The sequence below is a fragment of the Macrotis lagotis genome, chromosome 4, assembly GCF_037893015.1.
Source record: "Macrotis lagotis isolate mMagLag1 chromosome 4, bilby.v1.9.chrom.fasta, whole genome shotgun sequence".
Classification (NCBI taxonomy): Eukaryota; Metazoa; Chordata; class Mammalia; order Peramelemorphia; family Peramelidae; genus Macrotis; species Macrotis lagotis.
This window is the reverse complement of record NC_133661.1, coordinates 229140759-229159936: the sequence shown is the minus strand read 5'-3', so window position 1 is coordinate 229159936 and position 19178 is coordinate 229140759. Positions and strand designations below refer to the sequence as shown.

The 19178-nt window shown below is 33.7% G+C and overlaps 1 protein-coding gene across 15 annotated transcripts in view; it reads right to left on the bottom strand.

Moving 5' to 3' along the window:
• EML5 (EMAP like 5) overlaps window positions 1-19178 on the bottom strand; it is a 244705-nt gene that overhangs the window by 211236 nt on the left and 14291 nt on the right. For all 15 annotated transcript variants that reach the window (XR_012478175.1, XM_074235552.1, XM_074235553.1 and 12 more), the window contains 2 exons: window positions 13039-13198; window positions 362-460 (listed from right to left, as the gene is read on the bottom strand). Coding sequence is in view for 14 of the 15 variants with exons in the window: in XM_074235552.1 (XP_074091653.1) it covers window positions 362-460; window positions 13039-13198 (259 nt within the window). In the remaining variant the exon portion in view is untranslated. The remainder of the gene's footprint in view (window positions 1-361; window positions 461-13038; window positions 13199-19178) is intronic.

Genomic DNA, 19178 nt, shown 5'->3' with positions numbered 1-19178 from the left:
AAGCCTCAGAGAAGAGAAATTGAGGTTGAGCTATAAAAGAATTCTAAAATATGAATAACATTTTCATGAGAATATTTTCACCCCAAATTTCAAAATATATGCCCATTTTGAGGTGTACTAAATTCAGTCCATTAATTTTTCTGGCATCAATAACCATGGACGCATTCTTACTCTATTGAAATCGATCAATATAAACTTTTCCCCAAAACATACTTACCTATCCCCATTCTTAAAAATGCATCTCTGTTCTAAAACTTTTTTCCCATTTGCTCTAAAATTGTAGTTCTGATTAAAGATTTTCTATTCATGATAATAACACAACAAAGATGCCAAATCAAGAATTCCAATGAAGAATACTTACTCTGTCTGTATGGCCAGGAGCCATAGATAACATTTTTCCTTTTCTCCAATCCCAAACACATATTGCATTTTTTGAATCCAGTCCAACAGATACCAAGCGCTGACCATTTTCAGTGAGTTAAAGAGAAAAAAGAATAAATCAGACAATAGAAATATGTAGATGGGAAACATTTTACATATGATTTTTTTGGTCCAAGAAATTTATTTTGGGTTCAAATGAATTGGATGGATATTATGATAACTACTTAATTTATATGATACTTAATATGTGCCAGACACTGTGCTATTTGATCCTTACAAGAACCCGGAAAGGTAGGAATTATTATTATTCCCATTTTTCAGATAAATAAATTAAAACAAAAGAGAGTAAGTGCTTTGCCTAATTTCACAAAGCAACTAAATGTGAGACCAAATTAGACTCAGGTTTTCCTCACTGTAGACCCATGCACGCTATTAACAGGGCCATTTAGCTTCCTCAAATACATTTTTCAAATAAATTACAAAACAGATTCATAGATATTTTAGAAAAGCTATTTCATATGGTTAAATAACATCATTGGGAAAATATACATAGTACATTAGTACATAGAGTAGTTTTTAAAATTACTAAGAATAGCAATAATTACACAGCAATGAAAACACACATACTGGGGAAAGTTTCAAAACTCTCCATAATCTATATAGTCCTAAAACAAAAAAAAAAATAATCCTAAATGGATTTGTTGATTGCCTGTTTGGGGTTTTTTTTGAGATACAATAGGGATTAAGTGAGTTGCCCAGGGTCACAACTATTGTCAGAGGTTGAATCTGAACTTAGATCTTCTTGAATCCTGGGCCAGTTGCTCTACCCATCATGCCACCTAACTGCCTCTTAAATGGGCTTTAAAAAAATTAGCCATTTTTTTCAATCTTCTTTCCTACTAAATCTAAGAGAAAAATGAACCTTTTTATACTCTTGAAGTAGTCTAGTTAACGAATGGGGAAAAATGCTGCTTTTTTCTGACATATCCTCTGTGAATTTCCAGTCCAGATTCTCCCTCCCCTCTCCAAAATATGTTGTTCCTTCATTAGAATGAGTTCATAAAGGCAGGAACTTTTGTATATCCAGTATCCCTCACATTATAATATTTTTCATTTATTCATTTTCTACAGAGGAAACATTAGCAAAGCCTCCCAGCTTATTAAAATAAAATCTAAATTTTAACTTAAATTTTCTCTTGCATTTCAGACAATTCATTCTAAAATATCACCTTTAAATTCTATAGAAAAGAACAATTATGTTCTCCTAAATAACCCTTATTGTAGATTACAAAATTTCACTCATTCATTATACACTTACTGAAATTCAGTAACTAAATTCTTTTTTTATGTATATATTAAATTCTTTCTATAGTATATAAATATTTTATTTGTTTTCCAATTACATACAATGGTAGTTTCTACCAATCTTTTTTTTTCAAGGTTTTGAGTTTTACAATTTATCTACCTCCCTCCCTCTCTTCCCTCTCCCTTCTCCTGTCCCCACCAACAGGAGGCAACCTAAGGCAACCAGGCTTTATATTTGCATCCATGACAAGCATAGATTGAAATTGAACTTGTGAGAGAAGAATCAGATCCAAAAGAAAAAAAATAGAGAGCAAAATTATATATTATTATATAAGACAACGTTTAAAAATTGAATATAATAATCTTTGGTCTTTGTTTAAACTTTGTTTCAACTCCACATCCTTCTCTGGATACAGATGGTATTCTCCATCACAAATCCCCTAAAATTGCCCCTGATTTTTGCACCGATGGAATGAACAAGTCCATCAAGGATGATCATCACCCCCATATTGTTATTAGGTATAAAATGTTTTCTGGTTCTACTCATTTCACTCAGCATCAGTTCATGCAAGTCTTTTCCAGGCTGCACTGAAATCCCATCCTTCATAATTTTCTTATAGAACAAGTGTTCCATTACATAATATAATATAATTTGTTCAGCCTTTCCCCAATTGAGGGGCATTCTCTCAGTTTCCAATTCTTTGCTACCACAAACAGAGCTGCTATGAATATTTTTGTACAAGTGATGTGTTTATCCTTTTCATAGTCTCTTCAGGGTATAAACACTGTAGTGGCTTTGCTGGATTCAAAGGGTATGCACATTTTTATTGCCCTTTGGGCATAATTCCAAATTGCTCTCCAGAAAGGTTGGATCAGTTCACAGCTCCATCAACAATGGACACTAAACAGTGTCCCAGATTTCCCACATTCCTTCCAACATTGATCATTGTCATATTGGCCAAACGTGCGGTAGATGTTTTAATTTGCATTTCTCCAATCAATAATGATTTAGAGCAATTTTTTATATGACTATAGATAGCTTTGATTTCTTTGTTCAAGAATTGCCTTTGCATATCCTTTGACTATTTGTGAATTAGGGAATGACTTGGGTTTTTTGGTAAATACGACTCAGTATATATATATATATATATATATATATATATATATATATATATGTGTGTGTATATTATAGATGAGTCCTTTTCCAGAAACACTAGTGGTAAAAATTGTTTCCCGATTTACTAAATTCCTTTTGAACTTGGTTAAAGTAGTTTTGTTTGTGCAAAAGCTTTTTAGTTTGGTGTAATCAAAATCATCCAGTTTATTTTTTATAATGTTCTCTATCTCTTCTTTGGTCATAAACTGCACCCCCCCACTCCATAAATCTGAGAAATAAACTTGTTCTCCTAATTTGCTTATACTACTGTCTTTTATATCTAAATTCCTGCACCCATTTTGGCCTTATCATGGTGTAGGGTATGAGATGCTGATCTAATCCTAGTTTCTATCATACTTTCTTCCAACTTTCCCAGAGGTTTTTTTTATTGAAGGGTAAGTTCTTAACCCAGAAACTGGACTCTGGGTTTATCAAACAGTAAATTACTTTGGTCATTTTCTTCTGTCTCTGTTGCACTTTAACTATTCCACTGATCCATCACTCTATTTCTTAGCCAGTACCAGACAATTTTGATAACTGATATTTTATAACATATGGCTTGGCCACCTTCTTTTGCATTTTTTTCATTAATTTCCTTGATATTGCTGACTTTTTGTTCCTCCATATGAATTTAGTTACTATTTTTTTCTAGCTCACTAAAGTAATTTTTTGGAAGTTTGATTGGTATGGCACTAAATAAATAGTTTAATTTAGGTACAATTACCATTTTTATTATATTAGCTTGGTCTACCCATGAGCAATTGATATTTGCCCAGTTATTTAGATCTCATTTTATTTGTGTGAAAAGCATTTTATAGTTGTTTTCATAAAATTTCCGAATCTGCCCTGGCAGGTGGACTCCCAAATATTTTTTAATTGTCTGAAATTATTTTAAATGGGATTTCTCTATCTCTTGCTCCTGTATCTTGTTAGTAATATATAGAAATGCTGAGGATTTATGTGGCTTTATTTCACATCCTACAATTTTGCTAAAGTTGCTGATTGTTTCCAAAATTTTAGATGATTTTCTAGAGTTCCTAGATATTCCATCATATCATCTGCAAAATGATAGTTTTGTTTCTTCATGACCAATTCTAATTCCCTCAATTTCTTTTTCTTCTCTTATTACTAATGCTAAATTTGTAACGCAATATTGAATAATAGTGGTGATAATGGGCATTCTTGTTTCATCCCTGCTCTTATTGGGAATGCTTCTAGTTTATCCCCATTGTATAATGCTTGTTGATGGTTTCAGATAGATATTGCTTCTCATTTTGAAGAACAATGCATTAATTCCTATGCTCTCTAGTGATTTTAGTAGGAATAGGTACTGTATTTTGTCAAAAGTTTTTTCAGCATCTATTGAGATAATCATATGATTTCTGTTACGGTTGGTATTGATATAATCAATTATGCTGACAGTTTTGATATAACAGTCTTGATATAATCAATTATGCTAAACCATCCCTGCATACCTGGTATAAATCCTGCTTGGTCAAAGTATATTATCCTAGTGATAACTTACTGTAATCATTTTTCTAATATTTTATTTAACATTTTTGCATCCAGATTCATTACGGAAATTATTCTATAATTTTATTTGTTTTAACTCTTCCTGGTTTAGATATCAGCAACATATTAGTATCACAGAATGAATTAGGCAGAGTTCTGTCTTCAACTGTTTTTTTAAAAAGTTTATATAGAATTGGAACCAATTGATCCTTGAATGTTTGATAGAATTCACTTGTGAATCCATCTGGTCCTGGAGTCTTTTTCAGTACATTGATGGGCTGCTGAATTTCTTTGTTCCAAGATAAGGTTATTTAAGTATTTAAATTTCCTCTTCTTTTTAACCTGGGCAATTTATATTTTTGTAAATATTCATCCATTTCACTGAGATTATCAAATTCATTGGCATACAGTTAGACAAAATAGTTTCAAATTTTTATTTTAATTTCCTTCTTATTGGTGGTGAATTCACTTTTTTTCACCTTTTGATACTAGGTATTTTGGTTTTCTTCTTTCTTTTTTTTTTAATCAAACTAACCAAAGGCTTATCTACTTTATTTTTTTTAAATAAAACTCTTTTCTCTCTCTCTCTCTTTTTTTTTTTAGTTTTTGCAAGGCAGTGGGGTTAGGTGACTTGCCCAAGGTCACAGAGCTGGGTTATTATTAAGTGTCTGAAGTTAGATTTGAACTCAGGTCCTCATGACTCCAGGGCCAATGCTCTATCCACTGTGCCACCTAGCTGCCCTAACTCTTGATTTTATTTATAAGTTCAATAGCTTTCTTGATTTTGATTTTTATTAATTTTACTTTTAATTTTCAGAATTTCTAATTTGGTATTTAACTGGAGATTTTTAATTTGCATTTTCTCTCACAATTTTTAGTTCCATGCTCAGTTGATTTCCTCTTTCTCTATTTTATTTATATAAGCATTTAGAGATAGAATATATCCCCCTCATAACTGCTTCGACTGTATTCCATAGGTTTTGGTATGTTTGTCTTGTTATAGTCATTGTCTTGGATGAAATCATTAATTCTTTCTATGATTTGTTGTTCGATCCACTCATTCTTTAAAATCAGGTTTTTTAGTTTTCAATTAATTTCAAGACTATTGTTATGGCTCTTTATTGCATGTGATTTTTATTGCATCATGGTCAGAAAAGGATGTATTCAATATTTCTACCTTACTGCATTTGATTATGGGTTTTTTAATGACTTAATACATGGTCAATTTTTCTATAGGTGCCATGTACTGCAGAAAAAAAGGTATATCATTGTTTAATTTTCTTTAGAGGTCTATCATTCGAAGTTTTCTATAACATTCTATTTACCTCCTTAACTTCTTTCTTGTTTATTTAATGTTTAGATTTATCTAATTCTAAGAGAGGGAGGTTGAGGTCTCCCATCAGTAGAGTTTTGCTGTCTATATCTTCATATTTAGTTTTTCGTCTAAGAGTTTAGATGTTATACTGCTTGATGCATACATATTTAGTATTGAAATTACTTCATTATGTATGATACCTTTAAAGGATGTAGTTCTTCCTTATGTCTTTCAATGAGATCTATTTTTGAAGCTGCTTTGCCTAAGGATTGCTACCCCTTCTTTTCACTTTGGCTCAGGCATAATATATTTTCCTCCAGTCTTTTACCTTTACTCTGTATGTAATACTCTGCTTCAAATGCATTTTCTGTAAGCAGTATATTATGGGATTCTGGGTTTTAATCCATTCTGCTATCTGCTTCTGTTTTATAGGAGAGTTCATCCCACTTAGATTTGATAAATACTGTTTATTGCTATCCATGCTATCTCCCCTTGTTCAACTTATCCCTACTCCTTAGTATTTTTCTTCTAAATATCATCTCCTTCGGGGTGCTTACCCCAGTCTATCCAATACCTTCCTTTTCTTTCCTCTTTCCCCCTAATTGCTTCCCTTCCCCGCCTTTCCCTATTAATACTTGAAAGATAAGTTTCCTAACTCAACTGAGTGTGTTAATCCCTTTGAGCCAAATTTTATGAGATTAACATTCAAGTAATTCTCTCCTTCTTCCTTCTTCCCCTCTATTTCAATAGGTCTGCACCTCTTCATGTGATATAATTTATTCCAGTCAATCTTCCCCTTCCTATCTCTGTACTGCCTGCCCTCTCTTTTTTGATGAGATACATTTTTTTAATCATTCCATCAACGTCATGGATATATCATGAATTCAATTCCTTCTGCCTAAGTATATTTCCTCTAATAGAGTTACAATTCTCAAAGGTTATAATAATCTTCCTCCCAGGTGGGGATGTAACCACTTTAACCTTATTGGGTAACAGTTTTTTTTTCTTTTTTCTATTTACCTTTTCATGTATCTCTTGAGTCGCCTGTTTGAAGATGAAATTTTCTGTTTAACTCTGGTCTTTTCATCAGGAAAGATTGAAAGTCTTTTATTTTGTTAAATGTCCATCTTTTCCCCTGAAAGAGAATTTTGCTGGAAAGTGAAAGCTCCCTTGCTCTTCAGAATATCATATTCCAGGTCCTTTGATCCATTAATGCTGATGCAGACAGGTCCTGTATAATCCTAATTGTTTCTTCCTGGCCACTTGTAGGATTTTCTCCTTGATCTGATACTTCTGGAGTTTGGTCACAATATTCCTTGTTGTTTTCATCTGGGGATCTCTTTCAGGAGGGGATCAATGTATTCTTTCAATCAATGTATTTTTGCTTCTGGTTCCAGAATATCAAGGTAGTTAGTTCTCCTTCGTTATATTCTCAAGTATGGAGACCGGTTTTTTTTTTCTTTAAGGTTTTCAAGTATGATTCTTAAATTGTTTTTTTTTCTGAATTTATTTTACAGCTCACTTGTTTTGCCTATGAGGTTATTTTACATTTTCTTCTATTTTTTTTATTTTTTTATTTTGTTTAACAGATTCTTAGTATCTCATGAAGTCCAATCTTTTTTTAGAGAAGAATTTTCTTCATTTACCTTTTGCAACTCCTTTTCCATTGGTCAATTATATTTTTGAAGGAGTTGTTTTCCATTTAACAATTGTGTTTTTCAGAGAATTATTTTCTTTTTGCACTTGTCCAAATGCATTTTCAAAGGATTTGTTTTCTTGTCATAAGATGTTAATTTTCTCTTGCATTTTTCTTTTCCCAATTTTTCCATTTGATTTTTAAACTCCTTTCTGATCTCTTCTAAGAAATCTTTCTGAACTGGAGACCAAGTCATAGTCTCTCCTCTAAAGCTTCACCCCTTTTTGAGCTAATATCCTTATCTTCAAGATAATATTTAATGGACCGCACTTTCTGCATGCCTTTCTTCATTTTGGGTTCTTTCCCTAGTATCTTGTGTTGGGGAGGGGCTGATTTGCTGAGATTCTTTGAGGCCTTGATCACTGGGGTTAGGAACTCCAGGGGGTTAGGGGGGGTGGCACCAGTAAGGAATTCCAAAAGTTTTCTCTAGACTAGTCTGTAGCCCACTCCTTAGTCCTGGGGGCAGGATCACACAAATTGGACTGGGCTCTCAGGCTAGAAAAGTCAAAGGCAATCTGCAACTCAGGCCTGGGCCTTAGGGCAAGGTGTGAACATCTGGGGCTGTTTGTTTGTTCTGAGAAAGCCAGGCCCAAAAGGTCAGGGCTACCAAGCTGGAGCTCTCCTGTCTGCCCAACCACGCAAATGCCAAATGCTTCCCCATGGTTCTCAGGTTAGTCCTCTGCCTCTCCCTACCAACCTTGTGCTGGTTCTCTGCTCTCTGCCCTGGGCATGCCCACACTCCCCTGTGACAGACCTTGATGGGAGATGTTCCCCTTTGTTCTTCTATGGGTTCTGTAGATCTAAGAATCTGTTTAGATGCTTGATTCATGTTAGTTCTGAGGGAAAGCCAGGAGAGCTTAAAACAATGCCTGGCTTCTCTCTGCCAACTACTAGATATTAAATTCTGATAACAACTCAATACAGATTGTTTTGGTCAAAATATTCAGTTTGCAAAAAAATAAAAAATTTAAAAAAAATTGAAAAAATATTCAGTTTGCATAACTGCAAAGTTTAAATAACTATAAACTCTTCACTTTTTCAAAAGGAAAACTTTTTTTGTGAAGTAGGAGGCCCTGCCTGATCTCCTGGGTTAGGTCCCAAGTTCTTCTAGAAATTTATGGTCTTGTTTTCAGAGGGAGGTTGCCTAGATGCTGGGCTGGGCATATTACTAATCTGCCCTACCTCTTATTGCAGATAGGAATGAGGTCATTGGGCTGACCATCATTGCACTGGGTGCTTATCCTCCTGCCTCAAAAAAGAATAAATTTAATGGGTTGTCCTTTACACTTAACTCCATGCTGGCCTTCTCTCCTACTTTTCAGACTGGGATGCATATATTTTGGCTACTACTTACCCTATTTTATCCTTCTTGCTCTTCTGAAGGATTCTGATAGGTGGTCTTTTTTGTATACACTTTAGAATGGATAGAGATTATAGGTGATTCTTATTGGTTTGATCATTGTTTCTTCTACTACATTTCTGGAATTTCATTGTGCCATCATCTTCCCAGTCTGTCATTCTCATTCAAAAAAAGCTTTTTAAGGGGTGGCTAGGTGGCACAGTGGATAGAGCATAGGTCCTGGTGTCAGGAGTACCCGAGTTCAAATCCGGCCTCAGATACCTAATAATAACCTAGCTATGTGGCCTTGGGCAAGCTACTTAACCCTGTTTGCCTTGCAAAAACTTAAAAAAAAAAAAGCTTTTTAAAAATGTACAGCTAAATTTTTAGGTTCATACTATGGGACAAAAGCAAATACTGAATCTAAAAGAAAGGTTAGGTTAAATGACCTATGTGAATTCTAAACTTGGCTCACTCTGACTTGATGACTTATTGATCCTGGAGAAGTCAAAAAGTAAACTTCTCCAGGTTTGTTTCACTGCTAACCTCTCCTTACATAAAAACTACCTTCTCTCAGCAAATATAGGCCTTTATAATTTAGAATCATGGGTTCAGATGGAAAGAAATTTAGAGACCATATAGTCTGATCCTCTCATTTTATGGATAAAGTAAAGAGATAAGTATTTTGCCAAAACATTTCTAAATTTTATATGATCTCATGCCCAATGAAGTGAACAAAATTTTAATCAATGACAATAATATGGTAAACAACTTTAAAATAAGAAATTTTAATGAATGTAATGACCGACCACAATTACAGAGGAATAATAATGAAATATGCTATCTCTCTTCAACAGAGCAGGAGACTCAAAATGAGAAAAATCATTTTTTGGATATGACCAATGTGGAAATTTGTTTTGATAGATTATACATGTTTCTAATGTATTTTTGTTTCTCAAGATAGAGGGGGAAGCATTATATGGTGGAAGACTTTTGCTGACTGAAAAAATGTATGTATGTGCATGTATATAACATTTTTGTAAAATATGCTAAACAAATTCACATAACTAATAAGATGAAGACTTTTTTGAATTTAGATTTCCCAACTTATTAAGGGACATAGTAGAGTTACTTACTGTTCTCCTTTGGTACAGTCACATTTCTACCACATGTTTACTAGGAACAGAGAAACTTGACCTCCATAAGATCACATAATTGCTAGTTGCAAAGGACCTTAGTGTTTAAGTAGTCCAGAGGTTCTTGACCTTTTTTTATGCCTTTGACCCCTTCATAATTCTGAAAAAGTCTATGGATCACATTTCAGAATAATTTTTAAATCTTAAAATAAATAGGATTAGAAAGGAAATCAATTATAATAAAATAAAATTATTCAAATAATAAAAAAAATTATATACCCCAGATAGAGAACTCTGGCCTTGTCCAACCTCCTAAAATTACAGAGGAGGAAACTTTAGTCCAGGGAAGGAAAGTAACTTGCTAAAAGTTACACAATTAATCAAGGATAGAACTAAGATTTGAATCCAAATCTTCTCACTCCAAAATAACTGCTTTTTCAACAGCCAGATGTCTACCACATAAAGCACCCCAATAGTGTCTTTAGAAGTACTAAAGAACTAAAGTTCATTTAATTACATTAAAGTCTCTTAAAGTTTATTACAGAAAACTTTGTTGGAAGTTGTAGATGTTGGAAAGTAGGGGCCACCCAACTTCCAAAGAATATACATTATGATCCCCAATCTTAATAAGTACTGTTCCAGCTTATTGGAATAGATAGATACTATTGTGGTTGAATTCGTATAAGGTCAAGCTAGAAACAAATACCAAGAGAAGTATATATAAATCATAGCATTCATTGCACCTAAAACAGAACACCCAGGTGATATTGCCACCAGTACTTCCATTTGTATAGCAATTCATATTGATTGCAGAAATTCCCAAGATATACAAGGTAAGAATTGTTATCTTCCCATGAAGAAAGAGGAAAAGACCCACAGATGGGAAGAGGATTTGTCTAAATCCATTCAAAGTCGAGGTAGAGCTGAAGAAAAAATTCATTACTTTGGTGGTTACAGAACTAGGAGTAAGTAGCAAAGGTGTGTGTCAACCTGAGCCTCCATACTGGCTCTATACATAGTTTACATTCATAGGACTAGAGCTCAAAATGACTAAAGAGATAAACTGGTCCAACTTCAAAGAAAACTTAAAGTCTTTCAAGTTCTTTCCCTTATATAAGGCTAGAAACTAATTGGGGCCATCTATTAGAAAATGTCTGAATTGTGGGATCTTTTAATGTTATGGAACAATGTTATGAGAAATTATGAATAAAAGGTATTTGAAGAAACATGGAAATATTTGTATGAATGTAAGAGTGAAATAAACAGAAAATTATGTACTATGATTAAACATAACGAGAAGACAGGACTCATTGGAAGATACCATGATTTTGGGAAAGACTGAAGGTAAAAGGAAAGGGAGAGAGTAGAGGATGAAATGGATTAGATAATATCATGGAAACAATGAACATGAACCTAGACAGACTCTGAGAGACACTGGACCAAAAGAGGATTTGCAATCCTATGGTCCAATGGATCACAAAGGATGGGCCATGACTGAACAACTCAACAACAAAAAACACATGATTACAACACTAAGTGAAAAGACTATTTAAAGAAAGCCAAACTCTTAGTACTTGAAAACCAATATAATCCTAACACAACTGGAATACACTTCTCTTCTCAGCAGTAGTCAAGGACTACAAGAAAAGACTTATACATGTTGACAGACAAGACACAGTATTTGTCAATTTTGCTTAAGTTTTTTTCTTTGTTATAAGTAAGTATTAAATTAGGGGTGAACTGATATATCTAGAAATGATGCTGCCATAAAAATGAAAGGTATCAACAGAATTTATTTAAAAGAAAATTTTTACAGGCAAAATTCATTAAGTTCTTATACTCCTATGATGCATCTATTAGGATAATATCTCTTTAAAATGGAAACCAATAAAGTATTTAATACTACCCTCTACCACATAGAAGAGAAAGCTACTAAATTACTACCTCTGACTGGTAATCTAACTTAGGATACCCATTTAGCCAAAATTATGCCTCCTTAAAAAAAAACAACAAATTTTTCTAGGAAACATACTAAAAGGAAAAAAAAAACCCAGAAATACTCCTTATAATAAAATCATGCTCTTCAATCAGTTAATCAAAAGAGGATCTTTATCAATATTTTATATAAAACAATCACCTCAGTTTCTGTCAGTTTGATACTTTTGAAGAAATGGCATGCATGGAAATCCATTTTTGGAATATTTAGTACTGTATAGCTAATTTAAAGTAGGAATAATAAATTACTAAAAAGGTAACTTAAGAAGTTTAAAATAATTTTAAGAGTAAGACTTATTATTGGAATACACCTTTAAAATAATATTTATGATAGTCATAACTAGAAAAATGAACATTTGTCAAAATCAATTATATTTTATAATCTGACAAAGTAAAACAATTCACTTAAATAGACATTATTTAAGTAATGTGTACTATGCTAACTCTGCCAAAACGTTTTTGTTCATCCTTGGTTCCTTGATGATGGGATGTAACTAACTTTTTAGAAGCAGAAATTTAATCAGTGGTGATTTTACTATTATTTTAGTACTGATATATTAATTGAACAGCTTTCCCATTCTCAAATATGTATCTACAAAAAGTAACAGAAAAATTTCATCTTAGAGCATTCATCTAAATCTAAACTCAAATGCCTTTTGAAATACTAAAAAATCTATGCCCAGTATAGTTCAACTTATGAAAAACAAATTTTAAATTTTTACTCTAAAACTACTATATGTTATTTGACAATTGTTATCAACAGCTCGGTGGCAGGAGGACCTGAGTTCAAATTTGGCCTCAGAGGCTTAATAATTACCCAGCTGTGTGACCTTGGGCAAGTCACTTAACTCCACTGCCTTGCCAAAAAAAATCAAAACAAAAAAAAAGGAAGGGACAATTGCTATCCATCACATTTTTAAGTGCTAATGACCAGGCAATATTCCACTAGTGCAAAGCATAGGCTATGAAGGTAAATTATGTAGCTGGCAAGAACAAATCAGTTTTGTTTGACTAAAAAAAAATTTAGAGATCATATTACTTGGAGTGTTCAATATAGTCTAATAAAGTCTAATAAAAACCAAAAATTTTTCAATTACTTCCTAACCTAAGTATTTCTAACATAACAACTAACCACATCTAACATCATAAAACTCCTTGTAGTACATTATTTTTAAAACATTAGTTAGAAAAAAGACCACATACTTGCCCTTCCAAGTCGAAGGATAAGCAAGCTATACCATGGGTATGAATATCCTTAAGCACTGATATAGTTTGCACTGTGTATGAATCCCAAACACAGATATATGGTTCTTTTCCAACTTGTCCAGTTGCTACCAACACTCTGTCAGGATGCAATGCAAGGCTGCCAAAAAAAAAAATAACACTTTTAAATAACTGCCTTAAGATATTATATGGTATCTTTTATAAAATTTCAAATTATTTTAATTTAAAGAACTTTTATAGAAATATATTCATCACAATTGTAATACATATCTGCTGAAGTATTCACAAGACATCAATAATTTTACCAGGCTAAAACCTTATTCTGAAAGCTAATTCTGGGATGGAAATAAGCAGATACTCTTAAGTTAATGTGAACAAACTTTAGCAGATCCTATTAACTTAGAAAGATTTCAAGTATGAATTCAGTAATAAAACAGCTAAATCAATTATTGGATAACAGACAAGTATATCTTGAAATAGATTGTCCAGGTTGTCTGTAGGGTGAAACATTTTTATTTGCTTTATTTTTTTTAGGTTTTTGCAAGGCAAATGGGGTTAAGTGGCTTGCCCAAGGCCACACAGCTAGGTAATTATTAAGTGTCTGAGACTAGATTTGAACCCAGGTACTCCTGACTACAAAGCTGGTGCTTTATCCACTATGCCACCTAGCCACCCCAGGGTGAAACATTTTTAAAGGAATCATTCTCTTTCCACTAAGTTACAGAAGGATTTCAAGTGTACTATTGGAAAAAATATCCATACCAACAAAAGTACTTATGCATTCTTCTAGTAATATGATGACCTCAAATATTCATCTGGCATTGTAATGTCATCAATATGCATTCTCCCTACAGATCACAAATCATGTATTTCTGCTCATCCTATGCAACTCTTGCCCAGGTCCTCCTGTAATAAGTTCACTATCAGGAGTCCATTAACAGTCTTCTTCTCATTTTTTCTTGACATCTTGAGAATAAAAGAGGTACATAAGGGCTCCCCAGTTCTCTTACAGTAATTCTTTATATATAATTTGTTGCAACCTATTCACACCCTCCACATCTCTCCATTTCTCTGCAAGTGATAATTATTTTCAACAGTTTATAGATTATATGAGTCTTCAACTTGCATTCAAACAAGAAACTAGTGGAATAAAGATATTAAAAAAATGGGCCTTCCCCCCCACCCCATAATTCTCAGGAATTGTGTGGTCATTAAAGAGTTATATGGTTTCTGATCTTGCCATCCTCCCTTTCCTCAGAGTCAGCTAAGATGATTCAAGGAATGTGAAGCACTGGACCTGTAGTCAGTTCAATCAGCTTATTGGGTCTGACTTTATATGAGCCATTTGAGGTTTTCTTGGCAAAGATACTGAAACAGTTTGCCATTTCCTTCTCCGATGGATTAAGACAAATAGAGGTTAAGTAATTTTCCCAGTGTCACACATCTAAGCCAAGTGTCTGAGGTTGGATTTGAACTCAGTTCTTCCAAACTCCAGGTCTGGTATTCTATCCACTGAGATACCTAGTTGTCTCTAGGAGTCAGGAAGTCCTGAGTTCAAGTCCTCAGACACTATCTGCATGACCCTGGCCAAGTCACTTAACCTGTCTGCCTCAGTTTTCTCAACTGTAAAATAAGGTAATAGCAGCACCTACTACTCAAGATTATTGTGAAGATCAAATGAAATAATATTTGTAAAGTGCTAATGACAGTATCTGGCACACAACAGATGCTTAATCAATGTTTGTTTCCTTCCTTTCTGTTCAGTTCTGTGCCCCACTCATTCATTTGTGATGTCTACACAAGATAAAGACTGATTAAACAGTCCATGAAGTTATTATCTGTTCTTAAAATACAAACTCTGAAGAAGGGCTAACTCAGATGCTAGAAAGAATTAGCAAAGCAAATCTCTTTCCTGATCCATTTACAAGCATTTTTTCTTCGAGCATTCAATTCCAAGCATCTCAAAACAGAGCACTTAATAACAAGAGTAGGCTACTGTAGTTTACAAAACACTTTCTTCAGAACAACTCTATAAGGTGAGTTCAGTAGATATTATTATACTCATTATAAGAGGCTAAGAAAACAAGATGAGAAGTGAAGCAATTTAGTCAAGTACCACCTCTCAATAAATTTAATTCAATTCAGTTTTACAAAGTGCTTTAGATGGTGCAGTAAATAGAGGGCCAGGTCTGGAGTCAAAACTCATCTTCCTGAGTTCAAATCTGGCGTTAAATGTTTACTAGCTGTTCTGACTCTGAGCAAGTCACTTGCCTAAACTTGCAAGTTTGCCTCATTTTCTTCAACTCTGAGTTGGAGAATGATAAATAATTTCAGTATCTTTGCCAAATAGGATCATGCAGGTTGGACAACTTAATTAAACAACAACAAATATGAGAATTTATAAAAGTTCTCTAACAGATACTTTTGATGACTATGCACATATATCTCTATGTCTTATACGTAATTTGACTCTAATAATTGGGAGACCAAACAAAATTATTTCCATCATTCTATTTTTCAAGGAATCTTGTATAATTTTGACATATTTATAGGTGACACCTTGTTGAAGAAAGTCATTTAAATATGTTTTGTTCAAAGGAATAAGATTTTTTTAAAATAATAAATACAATGGGATCTAGAATTTACTAAAGCTGTTAGTCAACTGTGTGACTCTAAAAGTGTGTTCTTAAAATTATATTATTTGCAAAAGCCTGACTGCTCTCTTCTCATAACTTCATCAAGGATGCCCATGATATCCAAAATCCAACAAAAATGTTCTATAGTTGGATAAATAAACATATTTGTTGGTAACTATTTATATTTTCCTGGTGCCCTTTTAAGGGTAATAAGATCCAGAACGTTTTGTTTATCTTACTATTTCCTCTTATTCAGACATATTGAAAACTAATCTCTCAGTTTCCCTCAATAAAAGAGCCTCTTCTAGCACAGACCTCCTGTTTTCCTTTGTCCAGAGGAGAACCCAAGTCAGCTACTCTTTTCTGTGGATGACACTGTGTTATTTGCAATACACTAAGCCTTCTAAACAAGAGACAAAATCACTCAAAGTTTGTCTTAATTATCTACAATGGAGGGAAGCCTAAAATGATGAAAAAAAAACCTAGGGTAAGATATGCAGCTGGATGAACAATCCACAGAGCTGGTTTGGTTAAACCTATTTGGGTATCTACTATAACTGCAAAATGAACAAGGCTTAGAATTCAATAGGAGAAAGAAAGCAGGCTGAATTGTAAGTGCTTTTTATGGATTTCAAGACTGTAAAACACCCCCCAGCAATATTTCTAAATACATCGCTGCCCTGAGACACTGCTGTTCTACCTAATGACTGTTTCTCCTATAATATTATTTGAGCAAAGCCTTAGTAACCACACTTCCATGTTTCCCTTCCTACCCTACTTTCCAGCCTTCTGCTCCTTGACAGCTGCTTATTAGTTCACAAGTAGATAGGTTTCTTCCTCTCTATTCTGGAACTAGAAACATCAGGCTCAAATCAATTCTGCCATTTTACCTGGAAGGGATGTATCGCTCTATTCCCCAAAGACCCACTTAGCTAACTATAATTTTTAAGATGATAGTGCCCATCCCTGGCCACCACTCCCCATTGTGTGGTTCTTCTCCAGTTAGAATGTAAGCTCCTATAAGCAAAGACTATCTTTATTTTTGTCTTTGTATCTCCAGAGTTTAGCACAGTGCTTTGCACATAGCAAGTGGTTTAATAACTGCTTTCAGGATTCCTTCTTTCAATATTTAATGACTGTAAGTCATGAAATACATTCTTTGAAGAACCAAAGTAGTGAGGAACACCAAGAGAACAATAGAGAATGGTGGGCCAGAGTATACTGCAACAGTACACAAAAAATTTTATGGCTGAAAGGGACCACAAAGGACATCTAAAAGAAACCACACAGGTCATCTAGAAAGGATCACACAGGTCATCTAGAAAGGACCACACAGGCCTACTAATTCAATTCCCTTATTTCACATGTGGAGAAACTGCAGCCCAGGAATATTAAATGACTTGCCTAAAGTCATCTAAGTAGTAAATGTCTGAGTCAGAATTTGGACTAGGATTCACTGTTATCAAAACCATTTCTTCCTGTACCACCCTCTCTTGTGCAGAAGCAATGAAAGACATCTATAGCGAGTATATGATAGGGGCAGCTAGGTGGTGCAGTGGATAAGGCACTGGCCCTGGAGTCAGGAGTACCTGGGTTCAAATCCGGTCTCAGACACTTAATAATTACCAAGCTGTGTGGCCTTGGGCAAGTCACTTAACTCCATTTGCCTTGCAAAAAACCTAAAAAACAAAAGATGCTTGTGTGTGTGTGAGAGTATATGATAGTGGATAAGTCAAGGAGCAAGCTCAAAAGTTCAAAGATATCAGCACAAATTTATCTACAATCAGGATCATCTCAAGGAGTTTATCATCTAAAGGGAATCTCACTTTCATTTGGAATCTGGCCTGGGCATCTCCCATAAGACTGGCAAACATCTCTGGTGAGCATACACCTACCTGTCTTATGCCATGCTTAATATTGATAGTCAGAGAGTTGAATAAAGCTCTATGTTGCTTCTTTTAAGAAATCTTAGATAACTTTGATATATGTATAGGGCACACTTTGTTGAAGGAGTGGCTTCAAGGTGGCATTTTGCTCTATCAAATCAAATTTTGTTTTTTCAGTTAATAAGCACAGTGGAAATCTTTATTCAGTCACTTGGATGACTATAAAAAATGAAGTCTGCTGTAGAATATCACTTGTGAGGGTCTGCTATTCCTTTCTCATTTCCACGGAATATGTCCTCAATACAGATATGTTAAAACTTGTGAAAGTGTGTGTATTTACGTGTGTTTTGTCACCTCTGATAGAACAGACTTCTTGAGGGCAAGAACTGTTTTATTTTCATCATTTTATCTCCAGCACCTAGCATATAGTACTTGACACCTAGAATAAGCACTTAAAACAAATACCTGCTAATTTACTGAACATTGAAAAATGGATAGATAATACACACACACACACACACACGTAATATTTATAATAAAGAGTGGGAAGCTATGCTCATGAAAAATTTATGGACTAAGAAAATAAGCATATAGGCTTACAGATACTGATATTTTCTGAGTCACATTTTTTGGTAATAATAAAGTTCATTTTTTTCCCTAAGCCTATGGCATCCTTTCCATTTTCAGTTACCTTGAGAATTCACCTCTTCAGTGTAGACAAAATTTTGCCACCTCCTATAGGTACCATTTTCACTCAATGCTGTTTTGTCCAACTGCTCCTGCCAACTCTATTTTATTTAGAACAGCAGAACTAATATGCAGAGTTATATACATTGGCATCCCTAGCACTGATGAAGAAAAGAGTTTATTAGAAAATGTTAGTGACCTTTTATATTGTCATTTTTCAATGAATTTTTAACAAGTTTTCTGTAAAGCTTTTTTGCTTTCTTTTGGTTCTTTTTGATGAAATTTTGTTCATAATATTCTAACATCTTCCTCCTTAAGACTTGCAGTAATAGATTTTCAAACTTTTGGTGTCCTTAGTTAAATCAGTTAAATTTTCTTAGAAAATGGATTGCATTAATTTCTTTTCTTTTATCCATTTCTCATTTTTTTCAATTTCAACATAACCGGTCATGATATCTTCCAATTTTTATCCTTTTTCTAATGTGGTATTGATTGAGATTTTTTCTCCAACAGGTCAGTGGTACACACTTGAATCTGCTAATTCAAAAATAACTCCTAATTCAACAACTAGTCATTTTACTGCCTGCTAAAATATAAGCAATTTTTGTGATGATATTTTCTATTGTTACATTTTGTGTCTCTTACTATTATACTCATATTCCAAACTATACTACACTTAAGTCTTACTTCAGAAAGAACAAAATATTTTCTCAAAAATATTCATGACTATAAAAGTGTCGAGGTTCAGCGTTAGTCTACAAGAATTTGACCTTTCTCATCTCTTCCTCTGAAAACATGATTTTTGAATCATTTTCTGTTATCTTACCCTATGCCCATCTTTACATGAAGTAACTGAATATTAGAGTATAATTGTTTTAATTTGGAGGGATATCATGGACAGTAGAGCCAC